The sequence below is a fragment of the Lineus longissimus genome, chromosome 3, assembly GCF_910592395.1.
Source record: "Lineus longissimus chromosome 3, tnLinLong1.2, whole genome shotgun sequence".
NCBI classification, from domain to species: Eukaryota; Metazoa; Nemertea; class Pilidiophora; order Heteronemertea; family Lineidae; genus Lineus; species Lineus longissimus.
The window spans coordinates 23,577,386-23,598,365 of NC_088310.1; the positions used below are offsets into that span (position 1 = coordinate 23,577,386).

Sequence of the window (20,980 nt, forward strand, 5' to 3'; positions counted from 1 at the left end):
CGGTCTCCGAGGTTATATGATGTAGGGAACCATGTGTACTAAATTTCAAGTTCATAGCTTTATTGGTGTTATATAGACTCCCCTATGGTGAGCCAAAAACACTGTCAATTTCTGTCAACTATGAAGTCGGGTGTTCCAACCCACACATTTATTATTGTGAGCATGGAACCAATTGAAATAGTGTGGGATGATACACATTATCAGTGATATTAACCAAATCACTATTTTCCTCCACCCTCAAGGATCTTCTGAAGTAACCAAGAAAAAAATTGATATAGCGCAGTGCTTGCCTGTTGAACATCGCCGCAACTGTCTCTGGCACACTTTGATATTTCTCAGCCTCCCGATGCCGCGGGCGATCATCGGGTGATCGTCATCCTCCTACATCAATTATGGAAACATTATTTCTTCTCAGGAAGTCGGTGCATATATAGCCAGTGGATACCCATTACTCTCAGTTTCAAATAGATGGAAAGGTTTAAATTTATTTTTCAGGGTGGAATCAGAATCGGTGGAAAGTAACTTATGAGTCTCACCCATACATTAAATACTCCCACTCGAACTTTTTGAGGTACCCCATCTTCGTAAATAATCCAAATCATTATTGAAAATATCAAGGGTTAATATTCATAGAACTCATAGTGAATAAGCACTTCAAGGGGGGGGGGGTCTAGCCAGGTGATGAAATCGAGCTTGATGTGGTTTAACAAAGTGAAACCGAATTCCTTGTACAATGAACAGACGAGATGTAATGCGAGATAGGAGACACCTCTCCCTGACTTCATGTACCTTTCTCTACCCACCTCGCTCCTGTCTATAGTCTCCCTTTAAGCCCACCATTATGAAACATCGACTAAAATGTCATCTTCTTCCTGTCTCTTCTGCAGCTGCTACTTTTGATCATCATACGTACATTTTATTACCATATTGTTCTATCATGTTGATGGAATGGTAGAGGTAGGCAAACATCCACAGAATCAATCACAAATGCCCTTCAGTGAACATTGCTGATTGCTGATGAACTGTTTATCTTCTGATAATAAAAGCTATATGACTTAATTGCAGAGTAAGGCAATAAAAGGTGGGCCAAGAGATAAAAGTCGCTTTTTTTCTGAAAGTCACTGTGTATCTTCAGATGCTTCATGCAGGAGCACAGGGAAACATGAAGGGCTTTTTTCTATTTGCTGTTCTGAAGATGGTATGATTGTAAGGTAAATGCACGAGACCGGTATTTCAGACTGTTGTAGAATGAGCAATGACACCCCTGACCATAATATCAGTTAATCGTATTGAAGTGGTTTAACAAAGTGTGCACTGCTGACGGGTTTCCTAACTTCTGTAAACTCCAAAATAACTCCAAAAGAAGCTGTTAACGTTGAAATATGAACCAAAGATACCAGGTATACAAGAATAACATCTTCTGATCTTTCAGGCATAAGAAATATTTTTCATCTTACTTATACCTCGGAGGTAACTGGCAGGCAGTTAGCTTTCTCTCCTCAAAATAGACTCCAGTGACGATTTTGGCAGGGTAAGGAGGGTTTCAAGTTGCAAGGTATAGTAAATATGTTTTCTTTAGATCAGCCTACGGCCAACTTGAAGGCATATTTTCTGTCAAGTCCGATTCCACATGTACCTTACAATTGATTTGTGAGTCTCTGTTTTAGACTATAGAGGCTATTAGATATTCACAAATAACTACACAAAAGTTCAGATTCCTCGAGCTCTGTGCAAATGAGCAATTTTAGTCACTACGCAGTGACTAAAATACCTTGTAACAGGTGCTTAAGACCAGGATGTCAGTTGAAACTAAGCACTACAATATGGATCATCAACTGAAAATCAATATATCAAAGAGAGCAAACCACATGTTAGAGGAAAACTTTCAGAAAACAAAAGTGGATAGGGGATGGTGTTAGAGAGCCGCAAGTTGTAGCACTTTATATAGCAGGGTGCTAATTTCTTTTTCTTCATGCATGGAAGAAGTTACAAGAGGTTTTCTTCTGGACTTCATAGAACCAGCTGAGCTTCTGAGAATCAGGGAAAAGAATACGAACTTGGCTACACTGAGTAAGCAGAAGACGATACTACATACTACATACTACATACTACATACTACAAGGTACAATAATATTGGGGATGTTTGTGCATACCAAACATTTACAAGCTGAGGTTTTTGTTTAGAGGAACTTAGCTCTGAGAATAGATTGCAGAAAGGAATTGACAAGAGCGGAAAGTGGGCTTAGAGGCATGGAGAGACCCAGGTGTTGAGATTAGTTGAGGAGCACTTCATTAGGCGATGTCTGAGGTATGGCCATCACACCTGGTGCTCTACTAATGATACAATCAACCCACCTTCACCACCTTACTTCAGTTTGACCCCACGTTTTATATGAGAGCACTTTCAGAAATTAACACGACATGATATTGAGTGTCCAAAATGCACCTTACACATTTTTTCACCCTTTGTGTAGTACTGGAGCTGTAACAGCTCTCATGATGGTCTGGATTTATGTATAGTGTCAAAAGACACAGCATTGCATGCTGATTGGTCAAGAGAGTTAGGATGCCATTGCTGTGACCTTCGACCATCTGTAAAGTAGCAAATCATATGACAAAATCTTCTTTTACATAGGCGAAGTGGATATCGATTTTCTCGTTAGCTGCCAGTGGACACTGATTTTCCTTGCCATGCCACCAGTGGTTAGCAACGCAGGAGAGCAAGGCATGTTATTGTTGGAAACCATTAGTGAATAATGACCAGCAGAGACAAGCAGACCTTGGTCATACAAATTTGTAAATATAAGTGATGAACTACTTTTGTATAGTTGGTTTTTAACCTTTTGCGGCTCTTTTGCCAATAAAGTTTGCACGGTGGATAGGTTTGCTGAATGCGGGTCTCCGATTTACATCATTTGGGACACACCTTGCTTTCCTTGAGCTTACAAACCATGATTTCAACACAGTCATGCCATCAACATCAGTCTTTCGTGGCAAAAGTCATTGGGACTTGAAGAAAGAAAGGGATGGAAAGCAGCCAACTACAGATAGACAGATGGACAGAAGACAACACCAAAGCCACATAGAAAACCCTTTACCACAGACAAAAATGCACTTACTTTTTCAGAATGGAGTCCCTACCATCCTGACTTCTGAATGAGAGTCATCAATCACCATCATGGTCATTCATCCCTGGCAAGAGATGGGGCAGCAGCACATCGACAAATGGGACAATCCATTGGGGCAATGCAACTGACCGATCAAGGGGAATCCAGTCACCCAAGGAACAGCCAATTCCAGTCAAATTAGGTTTACATCCATGATCTGGGGTGTTCCAATGGGGTAGTTTGAAATCCAATTGCTTCCTTATCATGTCGAAAGTCTGGGGGCAGGGGCAGGGGTCAAGGGATATCGCTAGTGAGATGACAAACACTGATTGCACACAAGCAAGCCAAAGGGACTTGAGCTACAGTCACCAAATCTTCTTTTTCAGAATTCAGTTGCTCAGCATACTTGTGATCAATCAGTAGCTACAGTCCTCTAGATTTGAAGTCGCCTTCAAGAAGACCTGGATGGAGTCTTGTCACATTCTGAGTGTGCCATCTCTGACTCCTTCCCTCAGAGATTCCCAATCAGAAGGGAACTCAATTCTTACGTTCCGGGCAGGGGGCACGTGCACAAGAGGGTCAGGGGACCTTCTAGTATGCTGCCCATTTGTCGAAGGGGGGGGGGGCTATGTGCTGTTGTGAACTCCCAAACTATGGGTTATCTTTATCTGTCTCCTGTGTTTCATCATCCTACAGTGGTATACACTGTAATAGTGGTTTGGATTAATCAGGAATAGAAGAGGCAATATAAGCCTTAGCCATCCTTGGCTGAAGTTTTTGAACATAAGTCCCCTTTTCTATGACACACTTTGATTGTTCATCCTTTGAATCAGACGTATTCATTTCAAGTCAAGCAGACCAGCTACACATACTAGGCAACTGTACATCCGTACACAATGGCCATGAAAATTTGCCTGAAATGAATCTGACTTCGCAAAAGGTCCAAAGGACTGAACAGATGGCTTTTGTAGAAAACACTTAGGGACTCAAACGGATGTTTTGTATGTACAACATACAAATATATTTTCGCCTCTTCAACAATATTATTTTGACATTAAGAAAATACATATAACCATGAAGAAAACTGTATATACTAACTCTGAGGTATTTTTTATCGTCACAGTATTTCCTAATTATTCATGTGCACTGTTTGTGACAAAGTCAAAGCATAGATTGGAATATAAGACATAGTAATTTATTTTATACAAATGTCCTCATAAAAAGAGACAGTGTCTAGTACGGAAACACCAGACATATAACTACTGGATGTGAAGCTCCTCTTCGAAGAAAAGAATGTCAATTTCACAAAACTTGCTGGGATCACACGTATTATTGAAATACATGTGATTCCAGAAAACTTACTTCTAACATAGTATCCAAGTTCAATCAAAATCAAGTTTGCCGGATCACCTGTATACCAATGTACAAATGTCAATGACCCATATGAAATATACACATGATTCCAGAAAACCTGAGTAAAATCACCTTCTCAAACTTATCCAAGTTCAAATCACCTAAGTTTACCAGATCACCTGTATATGAATGTACATAAACCATACATGATATATACACGTGATTCCAGTAAATATATTTAAGTGTAATTAACTTTCTAATACATCAAAGATCAATTCATCTAAGTTTGCCAGAACCACCTGCATATCTGTGTGCTGACAGAATATGTACATGAAGCTTTTGCAAGATCATGGCGAAATGAACTCTTCTATCAATATATAGTTCATTTCACACAACAAAACTTGCAACAATTGCCCAAAAATCAAGCTCAGCTTCAAATACACAGATGATTCCGACAAAATGATGAAAAGAAACTTAACTAAAAGGCATGAGAATTATCCATGTTTCAGACAGTTACTTCATGATTTAAGACAATATGTGCCTGTGTGGGCAAGTGATTCTTGAACAAAACCTGATGATCAAAATAGAGGTGTGTGTGGGGGGAGGGGGTCATTCTTAAGGTCCCTACAACTAAGGTCCATATAATTGTATTTACATGTATAAACCCACCTAATGAACTATTTATTCCCGATTTGTGCTTTGGAAACAAAATAACACAGTTCCGCTCAAATCAACTTGGCTAAGTCCCACTGGTTAGTTTTTAGGAAGAGACCGTCGCCAAATAAGAATTATAAGTTCCATTGTTTATTTTTTGATAGAAATAGTTCGCCCTAAAAGGCATGTTCACTGTACAATATGTGTGTGCGTCTTATTGACCTTGTCGTTTAACTTTAACTTTCAACCATGGGCACAATGCAAATAGGTCCCGAAGTCAATGAAAATGCTATATACAGGCATCAGATCACTTGAAGTCATATATCCACAGAACCCTGAACGATACGTCGCATTTTCTTCCGCAGATCTAGTCCCAAGTTTGTCCTGTTAGTGACTTGCATAAAGTCTAATATGTACAGTTCTCAAGTCCATCATCAATACAATTTGATACTCCGACAATCCATTGAACGCGGCAACTGACATCTTTAGAGTGGTTAATATTGCACATTTAATTTCCACTTACAGCGATGAATGTACGATTCCCTTATTTTTATTATTTAAAGTCTAGTAAACTGATGCGTACACGTATTTTATATCCTGCATATTATCCGGATAGCCTGAGACATCATGTAAATGGCCTGCAGACAACGTACGCGTCACCAGGGGACGTGGGGGTTGGCTGGCAGTACGATACAAGTTGCGTGGCAGGGATGTGAGTTGTTGGAATGCATCAGTCAGTCACGGCGTGCAATTCTTTTCCATGTTTTCCCTGAGCTCTTAAAATATTTCTTCAAAGATAAAAAATATATACACACATTAATAATTTTGCTTTTCATTGGACACAAGCTTAGTTATAAGTAATCTAAAAGCTAAAGCTTCGGCTGTAATATGAAGTAATGTTACGTTTACAACAACCAAGTTTTACTACACACTGCACAGTTAAAAGTTATAAAAAAGATTTTTATTAGTAACCACCACCAAATGCACACAAACTGTAAACAAATTTTAGAGGTTAGTGTTGTGTTTAGCAAAGAAAGGAGACATGAACAGATCATGCAACAAGTTAAATCTTCTAGGGACGGATCCAGAAATTTGTTAAAGAGCGTGTGACAACCAAAGGCTTTTTAGGGGGTATGGCCTAGATTGTATTTTTAGAAACTGTTCACTGGGTCCATGAAGGGGGTCAAACCTCCGCGCCCCAACCCTTCCCCTGAATCCGCCCTATCTTCTTCTCTAATTCACTCTTACTTGCCGAGGAGGGGTCATTCTCCAAGGTCTATCATAGTTTCAGACCTGGTAAGTGTTTTTTCCTTGCCCACCAGGGTTGGGTTAGTGACTCTGTCTTTGGCCAGGAAAGGAGTCCATCTCGAGCTGGACAGGAACTTTTGTACATGGAACCTCGGTTTTACATATGTCACTCAGAGGACAAGGCTAATGCGCCATGCTCAAGGTCACTCATTCATACAGCAGTGATCCTTCTGAGAGTTTTCATGACAAAAGTCTGCCAAATCTGAAACTAACAACACAACTGAACTTGAAGTAGCAAAATGATATCAATTTTTAATTGCCCCCGATTTTTTGATGTACCATATCTCGATACAGCAGGTAATATGCACTTTCCTGACCACACTTCAAACAAACAACACGTATAGAGTCAACACATTTTGTTCCTGTTTGCTGCCAACCAATATTACCCGAACCAACATTATTGTCATATTGTGAAAATTATGGTATGCTTTTAACAAAAGTCAACACACAGTTGCTCAGGCAATCTAACATTGATTGCATATCTTTTTGTTAGCCATCACGCCTCCGAGTCAGAACAAATAGTTCATCAAATTTTAAAACAAATTTGAAAAGCGCTTGGCTCTCAATTATGAAAAAGCCATAAAATAAGGATAATGTGTTGCTGCTATGATCATAGGTATATATCTAACCCAAAAACATAACCAAATTAAATATCTAGCATGAGATTATTGATTCACGAACTTGGTAATTTCAATATGTGCCTTCAAAATGTTGAATTCAGTGAATGTATGGCATGTATTTATCAAACTTGGTACCCATCCAAGTCATAAAATTTAGCACTGGTTGTGATGCATTTCTGTTGACTTATCCACCCAAAAGACCCCCATTCACAAGTCCACATACTTGTATGAATCCCTCGAGTCGGCTATCGGGAACCTGATTGTATAGTAATAACATTAGCCTACTCAACTCTAGCTGATGCTGTCATTTGGCACCTTTCCAAGCTCCCAAGGGATAGTACGAAGATGGACTATATTATTCATACTATGAACTAGAATGCAATTCACTAGTGATAAAGAAATTATACACTCTAGTTTCACTGATCTAAGACTGGTTGATTTATTACTACAAAATTGAAACTAATGCCAAAGGCCATAAGTCTATGACCATCTGACAACTTGGTCTCGCCAACTCATTGCTTATCCAGATCAAACATGTTGAGAGTGGCGAACGACCCTGTGCATGATATCTATGAGTTGCAATGGTATGATTAGCTGTGCCATGTATAAAACATCATGAGTTCACCACCAAAGCATACACACATATCAGCAATCTGCAAGCATACAGAAGGATAGCCTACACTAAAACTGGCAAAGTAGCAGGAATAAAAAACATTTTTAGATGTGCTTTTTATGGTACAAGGCAAATGCAAGGAGCATCACTTTCTACCGCTAATTCAACCCGTTAGATCTTCAAAAGCAGAGATTGTGGCCTATTAAGCATCGAGGTGAGGATGACTTGTGCTGGATAAGTGAAAGGTACTGAAACTAGACAGAAACAGGAATCAAGCAAGGCCTAGGCCATCAACATGCAAACAAAGATTTTTCGTAGTATTTGTAGTATTGTCGCATTTGAGCTCACAGAGGACCCACTGTCAAACAATACTAACAAGCTTAATCTTGTGTGCTCTGTTTTGGATCATGTTTTGTACCTATTTAAAAGAAATATTCATATGTGAATATTCATTGGAACACTTTTTTATGATGGTCTGTATCCATCAACTTATTCCCTGAGCCCAAACGAATAAAAAATCCTTTTGAAGTTATTTTAGAATATTTCATTCAGGTCTCGAAATAACTTCAAAGGAGGACAATGTAGTCAGCTTTTCTTCGCCTAAAATATCAAACTACCACCATCAGTTTAACGAACAAAAAAAAGAATTTAGCAGCATCAGAGGATCAGCAATGGGGATTCGAGACATGAAGTGCTGTAATTTTGAAAAGGAAGAATTCTAAAAAGAGATAAACTTGGCTTGAATCACAAAGGAGGGCATTGGGACAGTGGATCGAGCCATACAGACAAAAACATCAATGTCATTAGTTGTCCCTATCCAGGTTGCTCAAAATGAGAAATTTCCAAAAGGAGACATGCAACATTCTGCCATGCACAATGAGTTTTTTAATCTGTATCAAAATGATAATACATCATGCACACTTACATGTAGAATGCAATTTGACAAAGGATTAGTTTTCATTAACATTGGCCAGCTTCCATTTGATTACAATGCCCTGGGCCTCCAACTACATGCAAAGCCAGAATGTGCCAAGCCCACGTTTATAGCCAAGTATACAGATATGTAACCACTGAAACATTGATTTTACTGTTGTTATATGATACTGTATCACACCATAATGATGTTTCTGAATAACAATAACTAAAAGGCAAGCAGCTGTTGGAAGACAAAGACACTTGGATATTCATCCCGATTCCAGCATTTTTGACTATTGTAATGGCCGGCAAGGATTGCCAGGAAGCCAGATGATCAATGCGCCTGCCTTGCTGAGCTCCAAACATCCTTCAGGCATTTGGTTATTACAATCAATGCCTGCCTTCATCGAATCAAGATAATGTTTTGTTGAAATAGGTTCAAACAAAGGACAGTTTTAGGCTTCAACTGTCTCAAACAACTTTTAGGGTCTGCAGTTCCCAATTTTAAAATCAAGCTAACAGATATCACACCTTCATGAAGCAGTTTTTGGTCAAACTATAGGAAACATCAGCCCAGGGTGCAATGTACAGCACCGTCTTCCAAGAATATTGGATATTGCGTAGGTGCTCTTCCAATGCATTTTTGTCTCTCAGACAATGTTTTCCCAATAAAAGAGAAAAGATGGCTATGAAAGAAAGATGAAACTTCACTCTCGCAAGTATATTGGCAAAGCCCCAAGCAATTGTGGATAAGAAGCAGCAACATCCAAAAAGCAATTTTTGCATCTTATTTCCAAATACCCAATTATATTTTTTATCTAGTGTTTTTAAAATCCAGTCATGAATGGAAATGCTGTTGAGATGTGGGAGTCTGAACAAAATATCATTGAAATGAGAGACCATTGCTTCTCGTGTGACCTTTTGGTTGGCCCATCTTCGAGAGTCTGTGGCTCAAAACCAACTGAAACATCGATGGAAGGATATAGGTTGAAACAATCCAATTCAGAAAACATTTGACTTGACTGATCAGGTCCTTTTTACCTTCTGGTTTTTCATGATTACAGATAATTGCGAAAATGAATGGCAACGAAAAGGAATATCTTAATGAAATTACAGTTGAGGCTAGATTAAAAATATGCGAAAGGTTAACTTGGCAACTGCACTTCACACAGCACTATATATCAGCAATCCCCATCGCCGTTATTGATTTTCCAGAAATCCACCAATTCGCAAGAGCTGTTCATAACCATTGCCAATTGAGTTTGAAAACATGTAAGGTATAATTACTCGAACACAATGAACGTGGGTGCATGGTTGTCGCTTGAACCGTGGTCAATATTCAGGAATAGCGTCACGCAATTACTCTGACATGTTTTACAGAATTGCACCCATACGTGCGTACTCAAAAGGTTACAAAGGGGACAGGGTGGCAAGAGAGGCAAAGGAAGGACATTGAGGGTTGACCATAGGTACTGCCATTTTGGCTAGACCTCAAAATCCTAAAGCAATTAAAACTATTTCCAAATGAATTGAATGCTCATTTAAAACCCGGGAGGCTGTTCTCTGGAAAACAAAGAACAGACTCCTACCCTTGAAATGAGCATTCACTACGTTTTGGAAAAAGTTCTAATTGATTTAGGATTTCAATTCCTAGCCAAATTGGCTGTACCTATGGTCAACCCTTAAGCCTTTGGATATACCTGGCCAATAATTCTTGCTGGCAGAGTGCCAAATCAGGGTCTGTAGGCTATCCAAGAACTAGGTGGTAATTTCTACTTAGCTGCAGGACCAACTTCATCCCGCTATAAATAACACAGCCTATCTTCCTGAGCTAGACTGATGTTGACATCATATGACAAGCGGCCATGTGTTGTTCATTATTTGACTATTCCATTCCAAGTTCCACACAGGTAACACTGAAAACCATTGTTGAGTCAACACCAGTCTTCGGTGTCAGTTAGTGCCCAACACTGACAACCAATGTTGACAACACTGTGTATCAGTGTTGAACTAAAGTTAAACACCAAAAGGTCGTATTGACCTTTTTCCCCTATACCATAGAATAGTCAATGACCTGGCCATGGCGGAGTGCCAGCACACTGACAGTGATCTATGGAACACAGCCTTCGGAATTCCAATAACATCAACCTAATAAATTTGAGAACGGCTACATGAATTTGCTCTTAGAAAATTCTACCATCCCCCCACAAGGCTATTGATTATTATAAATGGTTCATTGAATATTTCTTGGTGCGTTCTTGAAAGCCTGCTTAGGAAACCATAGGAATTAGTAGACGATTGTGCGTTATTCTTAAGCAAAGTCACTGCATGCTTCTTCCATGCGATGGTTGAGCTACTGTCACTGGTGATAAATTAGAATGCGGGTTGGATTCCGCTACAGGATTTGTTTGCTGAGCTATCGCTTTCTACAAGCTAAGCATACAGAATGACTTGACATTGGTCGATGCGGCCAAGCATGAAGGTTTAGTGTGACCATGGGAACAATGATATGTGGTTGATATATATCATGTAGATCTACTCATTGAGGTGTGACAGACGACCTTGCATAAAGGCATCACTGAACATTGCAGTTTGATTGCTCACGCCAATAGTTGACTCATGTTATCTATCATTCATGATTTCAATACTGTCAAAAGAAATGGGTCTAATATTTTCCAACGTTTGAGGCGTGAAATAAGAAAAGTTTTCCACTCCAGCTGTCAGCATTGATATCTTGTAAATTATTTTCCCTTACTTTTCTTTGGCCTATCATTTTTAACCCAGGTGTCAATGGGAATATTTTTCAAAAATCCGCTGGAAATATTCCCAACAGACACCTATATGGCATGATTTTCCGGCCCATATACATTCTGTATTGTAATCACATTTTATGGGTGGTTTTAGGTTTCGGAAAATAGAGGAGCAGGCCATTTTCGTCTATGGAATCCATTCATAATTCACTCTGCTACAAATATTAGCTCAGTATAAGATAATGAGAAACTTGTTAGTATGAATTATTTGACTGTTAATGACTATGGTTTTAGTAACAGTAAGAATATTTAGCAAACGTGCAAACCCAAACCCAACAGGTGAGACTTTTCTAACATTGTGGTGAATGTCCAAAACTACGTTCACGCTGAAGGCGATCTGAAATCGATTTCCGGAGAGCGCCCTCCGGAAAACAGTTTGGTAAAATCGCTTTCAAGCCGGTCGCGTCACACTTGGCTGAATGCGCATTCAATTCGGATTAAAATGGGCCAAACTGAATGCACAGTAAAGATACGCCACTTATAATTGCAATGTTAAACTCACTCCTGCGCTCGATCCAAGATGGATGCCACTCTAGTGTCGTGTGATCCACAACAAACAGGAAACGAGGGGTAGAAACCAAACTCGCACGCTCAGTGACGAAATTCAAACTAAATTGTAAGGAACGCAAATCAGCGCCTCTTGTGTCAAGATTGGCGTAGAAATGTTACGTCATTTACTGGTTTTATCAACTGATTGGATGGATGCACCCATGAGAGCAAACCGTGGCTATGGAATTGATGGAAATGGTCGTTTTCATTTAATGACAATTATGTTCATGTATTTTTGGTTAAATGGACAAAGGCAATGTCAGAGTAAGCCAAGTTTGCATCATTTGGGTGAATGTGAAAAGGCTTGAACATGAGCAGAAAAGCGAGAAGTTACGCTGTACGCATGCTCATTGTGAATGCATTGCTTAATGCGTATAAGGCGCGTCACACTATGAATTCCAAGTGTTACCAAGGCACAAGGAGAAAAATATCCGTGAACAGGTGAATTAATAACTATAGGCCCAACCACCAAGAATAAATAAAGACAGTCTTAATACTCCAGCCACCAAAAATATAACGATAAACAACAAAGAGTTATAAAAGATTCTTACCTGCTGCATTTTTTCAAAATCTAGACATGGTCTTTGAATCACAGTTTCATTGCTATCACTCAACGAAGACTGCCGGTGGCGCTTCCTAGGCGACACAGCACATACTTCTAACGGGGTCACATTAGCTATACGAAACTTCTCCGGCGGCGCTCGTCCTATCCGTTCGATCCGCTGAATACCTTTAGGTGGTGATGAGCTGAACGACACTGGCTGCGGTTTTGATAAAAGATCCCAAACTTCATCATCTGAGGACCCGTAATAATCATCAAAACTGTGTCGATTCACCTGTGACCATTTTCGTTTATTAAGTTCTTTGACCCCACTGGTATTATTAATATTTGCTAACTCTTCCTCAGAGCTGTGCCGCTCGAAATCCGAGTTTTGGCGTTCAAAGTCAGATGTATCATGATCACTGTCTGATAGTTCCGTGATTTTAGTATTTAGGGGTCTGAGGGGCGTGAATCCCTTTCTGACTAGCACAGAGGAAGAGCCTTTTTCCGTCATCGCTGATTTTGATGTGTTGATTCTGTTTTGTTGTTCTGAAGAAAGAAGATATAATCACAATATGAGAAAATCACAAAAATTACAAGAAAATATTTGGGAATGTTTGTGACTTTTTGAAATTTATCTCCAGTCGTCTTGACAAGAGCTGCAGCAGATCACATTTTTACCACACACTGATTGTCTGTATTGAATTCCCTTTGCATTCAGCGTCACTGCCACAGTTATCATGCTGTCGCCACAGAATGAAAATGATGAAATTTCAGACCCAAATATAGTCTCGTTTGCCTGAACAATTAACAAAAAAAGAATTTTAAAATAGGTAGTTCCCCAGCTGTCTTTCCATACTTTGCTTCCTTTCTGAAAGGACATGATCAGGCCTGTAATTTGCATTCAAGTGATAGGCCTGATCATTGACCTCTAAAAAAGGCTTTCACAGCATAAGAGCTCTCTCCACTTTCACTTTGTTTCCGCTGTACTTCAGCCATTTTCAAAGGTGTGGCCCGCTGCCAACTTTGCCATGCAAAGGAAAAATTGATTGTTGGAGCAGAGACATTGTCAAGTAGACAATTTGCCCTAGCACATGACATACGGAATAATACTCAAGAATACAAATTATGTAAGATTGTCATCTTGCAAGGCAACACATGTTTACACCATAAACATAATCTATTATCCGGGATATTGAATTACAGGGGCCAGAAATGTATGGTGTTGGCACATCTCCAGCATGATGATCATTGTTCAGGGACCCCAGCAACACGAACAACTACAATTACGAAGATAATCCAAACTGATGTTGTACGTTTTAAAGCAATTTTCTAACCCCCATGAGCCTGGTGTACTGCACTCTGTAAGTTTCTGTCATCATATGGACAGTTCTGAAAGGTGAAGACAGTCATGTCTTTTTTCTGCATCTCTGATAAGGAGATGACATTCAGAATGACCATATTCATTGTAAAAGATATTAAGTGTTGACGTTATCATCAGTTTAGGAGAGGGTGTGGCAGTGTACCGGCCGGCCGGTGTTGCACAAAAGGCCTATCCTGAGTACCGATATGATAAAACTCCCACATTTCCAATCAAATTTCCCACTGGGAAGTACCTAAAGTTATCTGGCCTCATTGAATTGACAGAATGAATGGAATATGATGGAACATGATAAAATCACGCTAATAATCATCAACACAAAAATCTTTCAAATTTGAAGTAGTTTAGTAGCTGAAGACAATGCTGGACCGGCATAAATGATAAAGTTACCTAGGGCAGCATTTATCATATGAACCATATCAGCTGCAGGTCCTCCCTCGAACTTGAAATCATGATTTTATCTATTTGATCATAATCTGTTCTTTCTGTTCCGTTTCGCCATTACGATTAGGCCACCTTATCGAGAGCTTTCGGGCCAACATGATTGATGGTACTTATACAGCTTTGTGTTCAAAATCCATAGTTATTTCAATATTCGATCAGGGTGTGTAGCCCACGCATAAAGAATGTCTGGTGACATAGAAAGTTAATGATGACGGCAGTCTTATTGACTAGCACAGGAAAGTCCAAACACATTTGATCTCAAGTCATGCATTACCTGAAAAGTTTTTTTTATGACAGAAAGAAAAAAAAGCACACGTAGGCCTGCGCTCAGTAATTGTCAACAAGTATGATGAGTTGAGGCTTCCCTCCACCCACACACAAGTACTTTTCTCTCCCCGCCCGGTCATGATGACGACAAAGGACAGAAAGAATGAAATGATACCAAATCCACTGTATTTATGACACCAGCCATAATCAGTTGGCTCAAAACTGCTTAGATTTCCCACATCTGTATAAAACAAGAGCCACAAGACCCATGCAGGGTCCACAATGCCTAGGATGAATCACATTTCATGATACCTTGTATAAAAAGAATCATGAATAGCGGCTGCAATTCTCCAGGACAGGACAAGAGGTAAAGGATCCTGGCAAAATCAATACATTGATAGAAGTTAAGAAAATGTTTAGACCATGCATGAAAACATCTGAACAAAGGCAGAATATCATCAGAGGATGCTTTGAATTTATGACAAGAAAATGGCTACTAATCATAAACCCTTCTCCTGCCAATTGAATCCAAGACAAAGACATGTCACCTAAGTGACATGGAATTCGAGATGGGATGTTTTCGTGTTTGAGAAAAGCCGGTGCTACATGAACCCCCTGTGAAGGAACAACCTGATGATCACCTGACCTTGGGCGTTGTTGTCTTTGCCCTCATCTGGCAACAATAGGTCACCGGTTGACAACAGGCCCATCACCGGCAGACAATAGGCATGGACAGAGATGAATTTATCAGTGGAGATCAGGCAGTTAGTCTAAACAAGATTTATCCACCATCTTTTGAATACCAGAATGTCTAAAAAAAAAATTGCTCCTGTCTTTTCACGCATGAATTTTGATTGATATCTTCAGGGTAAATTGTGTTGGTTGCTTTGTTTGGATCCGAGATATAAAAGTTGGATTTTCCAGTGGTGGAACTGTTTATCTAGGCTGGGATCACTCAAATAGCTTTGAGAATCATGTCTGTGCAGGATTTTAACCCTCAGAGGCACTATCACCTAGACTATCTCACAACGTTAATCAATACTCACGAATCTGTCTTTCAATTTCTTCGAGTTCAATGTTTTCTTCATCCGACTCAGTTCCCGAGTCCCTGTCATCGTCGACCTGCAAGAAAATAACAAAGACTATAAAATAAAAACTACTTTTATACAGGAAAGGGGATAACAGCGTCATTAGGGCACAATCTGCCTCCACGTAATGTGAAAAAGGAAGTTACATGCATTCATGTAGTTTGAAGCAGGCCATTCCAGAGAATCTCTAAAAAAGTCAGGTCACAGACACTGTACTACTTTAAAAAGATGTCATTTTGAGAACCCCATTCCAGACCAAGGACATACCCGCTTGAAAATAGAAGCGTTTTACTCTACCCCATTTTCATGCCAGTAAAAACTTGTGATGGTGCAATATCAATCAGCAATCGAGCAGTGTTGAATAGGCCCTCAGACATGTGAACAATGATTTCTTTGACAATGAGTGATATAGACACTTCCAAACCAGACACAAAGAAAATGTTGACCTTCACCTTCCAAAGACGGGCCTCCCACCAAAAAATAACTGAACCGGAAAACAAATCACAAAAAATTCAGAGCTTTTTTTCTCCAATTTGCAACTTTCGAGGTAAGTGTGTCACTCATGATTATTCAATGTCCTGGTCTATAGTATTTTATTGGAAAAATAAACAATGAAAGCTGAGCAGCTGTTTGGGATTTTTGTACTTGGCATGCGCCCAGACGAACATTTTGACATGACAGCCTGATTACAGTGTTGTAATGCCTGGGTTGTGATGTAGTATTGGTATCCTTTGAGGACTGGACATGCTGGAAGCTGGAATTATTGACAGTGGTGCACCATATTGAACCAATATCCAACAACAAAGAAACGAAAAGAAGGTCAATTCCCATTATGATTTTTCGTGGAGGACTTCCCATGACCAAACAATTCTATCCTAAAGTAGCCAAATGAAATAAATAATGTTGTTTGGTATAAAATTTGGACAAAAGTCCCAAACTAAAATTTTTCGCTTCTAAGGGTTAATTTTGGAATTTTATTTGAAAAAATGAGTAAAATCAATGAACTAAGTTATTCTAGCATCTGTTAGAGCTCTTTGACAAATCAGGATCAGTATGGAGACGAGGAAGCCAAAGTAAGGGGTTTGGAAGAAAAAGTCAATTTTTGAGAAATATTTCAAAAATCCATAAAAAGTAGAACAATCAAAATAATTTTGGCATAATGGTATTCAAAATGACCAGAAGGGTCTCATCTAATGCATTATGGGCATATTAAAAGGATTTAGTCAAACCAAGATGTAACACTTATTTGGTGCAGCATGTCATCACAAAGTTTAAGTTCCCTTTCAACATTTTGCCTACACAGATGAAAAATATACTTAAAATAGGCATCACAATGATTCAAAATTTTTCCTAGATGTTGTCAAAAAGAGGTTTAAATGAATCACTTGAACTTCTGGGCCTGACAACTGTTCAATATCGCTCAATATAGCAAGACGAGTTTGGCTATTGACAATCGAAGGGTGAATATACCATCTGGCTCAACCACATGTATGATGGAGCAAGGAGCCATAAATGGAACCTGGGGAAAATTCAGATGAGGAATATTGGAATGCAAATTGAGTATAAAATGAGCCAAACAAAATATGCAGGTATTTTAGGCCTACTCTTTGATATATACATGTATAATGACTGTACCTAGGTAATGCAATAACAATGGTAATTCAGTTCAAAGGGAAAAAAACATTTTAAAATGTACATTAATGGAAGGCACATTTTTTTAGGGGATGATGAAAGATCAGCATCAATTTGATAGTTTGACATAACTATACCTTGCTCTTTCGTCCAAGGCTCTTTTATCCTTGGACACCTAGACGTGCATTTTGTATACTAACAACCATGTTGGGCAGTTGAATTCAGCCAGAAAATGGGACCTACATAGGTCTGGACAGGTTCATACTGCAGCAATGGACTGTATTCAATAGAACCACAGCACTTGGAACAACTTGTAATTAGACCAAAGAAAGACCAGGCAGAATGATATCACAAATCAGATTTAAAATGTTGTGCTTGAATGGTATCATATCATTAGGGGTGTCTTTATAGGAGGCCTGTTTTAAAGAGGTCTGGCACAGTTTCTAACTTTATCTTATTGAATACAACTAAATTGATTAACCCTCAGAACAGGAGGCGTGGTGTGCTCATTGATCATGACCATGCAAAACTTCAGCATGTCCACGTCAATATTTTTCATTTTCGTTTTCAAAATTGGCTACTTCCGAATTGACGATTTATGTCCAATTGCTGAGCAATTGCAATTTAGTAAATCAGTCGATAAGTGAACAGTCCAATGCCGACATGATGGCGTATGTATCAGACACTACTCAAGTACATTCAAGGTACTTGATATTAGAGAGAAATTTTTTTAAAAATCAACAACTTTTACAAAAATCTAAAAATGGACAGCATAATGGTACTCATTTTGCTGTAAATCCCCTCAACTAACCAAATATGATGATTAAAATCAGTTTTTAAGCACAATGTATCCGTCATATAGCAATCAAAGCAGAATCCTGGATTGTCAAAACAGACCTAAATATGCAATTCCTAAGTGCTTTTTCATAAAATCCATTCAGAAATGATATTTAATACTTGAAAGGCTTCTAATAGTAATATTGAAACAGATTTTAAAAACAATTTGAAAGTTTGATGTATCTATACAGCCTGGGGGCAAAATGAACTCAGCTATGACAAGTTCGGTTGGCTTCATAGAAGCAGAAATTTGCCTGGGGGAACTCCACTATCCAGAAGAATTGAATTCTATAAAATGCATTTACATCTGGAGATCGTAATTATTACAATTTTAAAGAACTTAACAATCTGCTTTTTAAAACTAATTGTAACTTTTTCAATGTTTTTCGATTTTAGTGGTGATGTATCAAGCCGTTCCACACCTAGCTAAACCTAAACCTAACAGAATTGGAATTGTCATCGGCAAAGCATGTTTGACAGGTTTGGGTATTTTCTACAGGTATAAAGGACAGCTAGTGTACATCCACAGGCTACAAGGGGTCAGAAAAACTATGCTTGTGAAATAGACAACAATATTTGACGCCCATGAAAAGCAATGGACATGATATCAGACAAGAATCAGAATCAGAATAGACAGATGGTCCACCTGATAGCTTATCAGGGGGGGTTAACATGCTAGCCCGAGGACAGGCAGATGCAGAAGTCCGCATTCTAACAATGGGTCCAATCCCAACTAAAAATACCAACCAGCTTAGCTCATCTGCACAGCAGAGTGAAAACAGAGAGGCAAGTCAGGGGCAACAAGAAAAAGCAGGGAGATCGCTTTTCATGTCTATCCTGCCCCTGAAAGGAAATCTTCAACTGTCAAATACCCATTTACATGCAATAAGTTTATTGATTGTTATAAAACATATAGAACCGAACTGCATGGTCCAATTATAATAATGTGTCAGCAGGATCGCAGATGTGAGCAAATAAAACTGATAAACTGGCCTTCAGAAACGATAAATATATTTATTTTTAGCCTTTTTCAAATTGAGCAAGAGACATTTGAAAGTCTGCGGCAACATATTTGGCCAGAAAATGAGAGATCGACTTCGTAAGCTACACGTACCAGGGCCATGCCCTGAGGGCCATGATAATCAGAATTTTTGTGATTGCTTTTTACTCTTCAACATTGGACTTTTATATGCATTTATAGGTATGAAAAGAATGAGTAAGAAGGTCGAAAGAGTCCACAACATGCCCAAGCTAAAACATCAGGAACTGGAAACAAATTCACCAATCCACACTCCCTTATTGCCAAACCCTCCACAACAAAGCACACACCTGCTTAGGCCTAGGAAACAGACGACAGCCAGTTGGCAATGTGCCAGATCATTGTGAATCGCTTACACATCATGATTTTTACACAAAGTGGAATGACCATGTTATTCTGAGGTTTTATAGACCCAGACAATGCCAACCAGGACATCAAAACTTAATCTCTCTAATTATTTAAGATATGCCTTCATACACCAGATGTTAATCTAATTAGACAGTTTAAATACTTTCCAATGCAACTGAGAAAATATACATAGCCAATTTGAATGTGGGCCTTTTCAGGTGCAATTGGGGCAGGGTTAATAAATCAAGCAGTACAACAAATTGAATTAATGATTTTGGAAAATTAATTTCCAAATTTCGGCACTTTTTCACCATTTCGAAGAAAAATGTCTGATAAAAGCTACACACAGTCACTCCCTCAGATGCAGCAACTGCTAAAACAAAGGGGAATTGAACAGTTCAACGAAATTCCTATGAAGGAATCAAGCCAAGTCTGTTGAAAATGAAGATTTAATAGGGAAATTGACGGAGAACCCAGGGCCATAAATCCAGAAAGTCAATCATATCCAAGGGCTGAACAAAGTTGACAGCAGAAAGACACAATCCATATCAACAGCTTACAATGAAAATCAGCGCAAATATCCCAACAAATACAGAAATAATCCACGATTTTAAGTCGAAATTGGCTAAGACCAAACTCCTCCACGTAACGACATACTATAAGTATAGCGCTAATGTGTACGCTGGCAACGAGCCAACCAGCGCAGGCTGCCGACTTTCCCAATGATTGAAGTCGATTTCTCGCCAAAATACGGAATTTGAGCGAAAATTATAAACGGTATTATAAACGGTACCTTGGGTTGGAATGGCTGCACTTCGTCAAGTGTCTGTGATCTGAGCTTGTGAGTAAGAAACCTGAGCATATCCATGTAAAATTGGGGGAAGGGGGTCCGCGATCTGCAGAACTCCACCGAATGAGTCTTCCATGAACTTGGATCACAGCACCACTGCGCCGGCTTGACAGCCTTCATGCGCCTTTAAACCTGTAAAATAAGACAAATCACAGTAAAATTCACCATATATTCTGACGATATCCTAATGCGACTGGCCATGGTCGTTCCAAAGTCTTATATCCACGGAAAACGGAGTAAAACTCACTAAAATGAACCCATCACAATGTTACTCGCCACTACACTGACAACGCCGGCTGCCGGTACCGCGTTCTTATTTTACTCGAGCGACCTAGATAAACCGACTAAAATGGGCTCGTCCGACCATGACCCAATTTGTTATTTACGTCCAAATACACCACGAAATACCCCATAAAAACGTGATTTTTTTATTGAAAACCAAAGATCACTCACTTGAGATGAAATTAGCAAGTTTTCCTGTTAATCTATCAATGTTTTATGGGTGAATTTTGCCTCCGAACAGACCAAGAACCTGGCTCCCCTGATGTCAGTTCCTAGCACAGCACTCGCGTGGCGCTGATTGGCCGTTCGCCTGTGAATCAAAATACGGCATGTAGAAAGCGT

General features: G+C 39.2%; 1 protein-coding gene across 3 annotated transcripts; it reads right to left on the reverse strand.

Moving 5' to 3' along the window:
• Positions 1-4,280: 4,280 nt before the first annotated feature.
• On the reverse strand, positions 4,281-20,954 carry LOC135484276 (uncharacterized). 3 transcript variants are annotated; one of them, XM_064765593.1, is made up of 5 exons: positions 20,810-20,954; positions 20,300-20,488; positions 15,609-15,684; positions 12,481-13,019; positions 4,281-5,902 (listed from the first exon to the last, which is right to left on the reverse strand). In XM_064765593.1, exons 2-5 carry the CDS (start codon positions 20,474-20,476, stop codon positions 5,849-5,851), a joined length of 846 nt encoding a protein of 281 aa, XP_064621663.1. In that variant the 5' UTR covers positions 20,477-20,488; positions 20,810-20,954; the 3' UTR covers positions 4,281-5,848. The 3 variants fall into 3 exon arrangements, with proteins under 3 accessions (XP_064621663.1, XP_064621662.1, XP_064621664.1); XM_064765592.1 differs by lacking the exon at positions 20,810-20,954 and adding an exon at positions 20,604-20,682; XM_064765594.1 differs by lacking the exons at positions 20,300-20,488; positions 20,810-20,954 and adding an exon at positions 20,522-20,643.
• Positions 20,955-20,980: the final 26 nt, after the last annotated feature.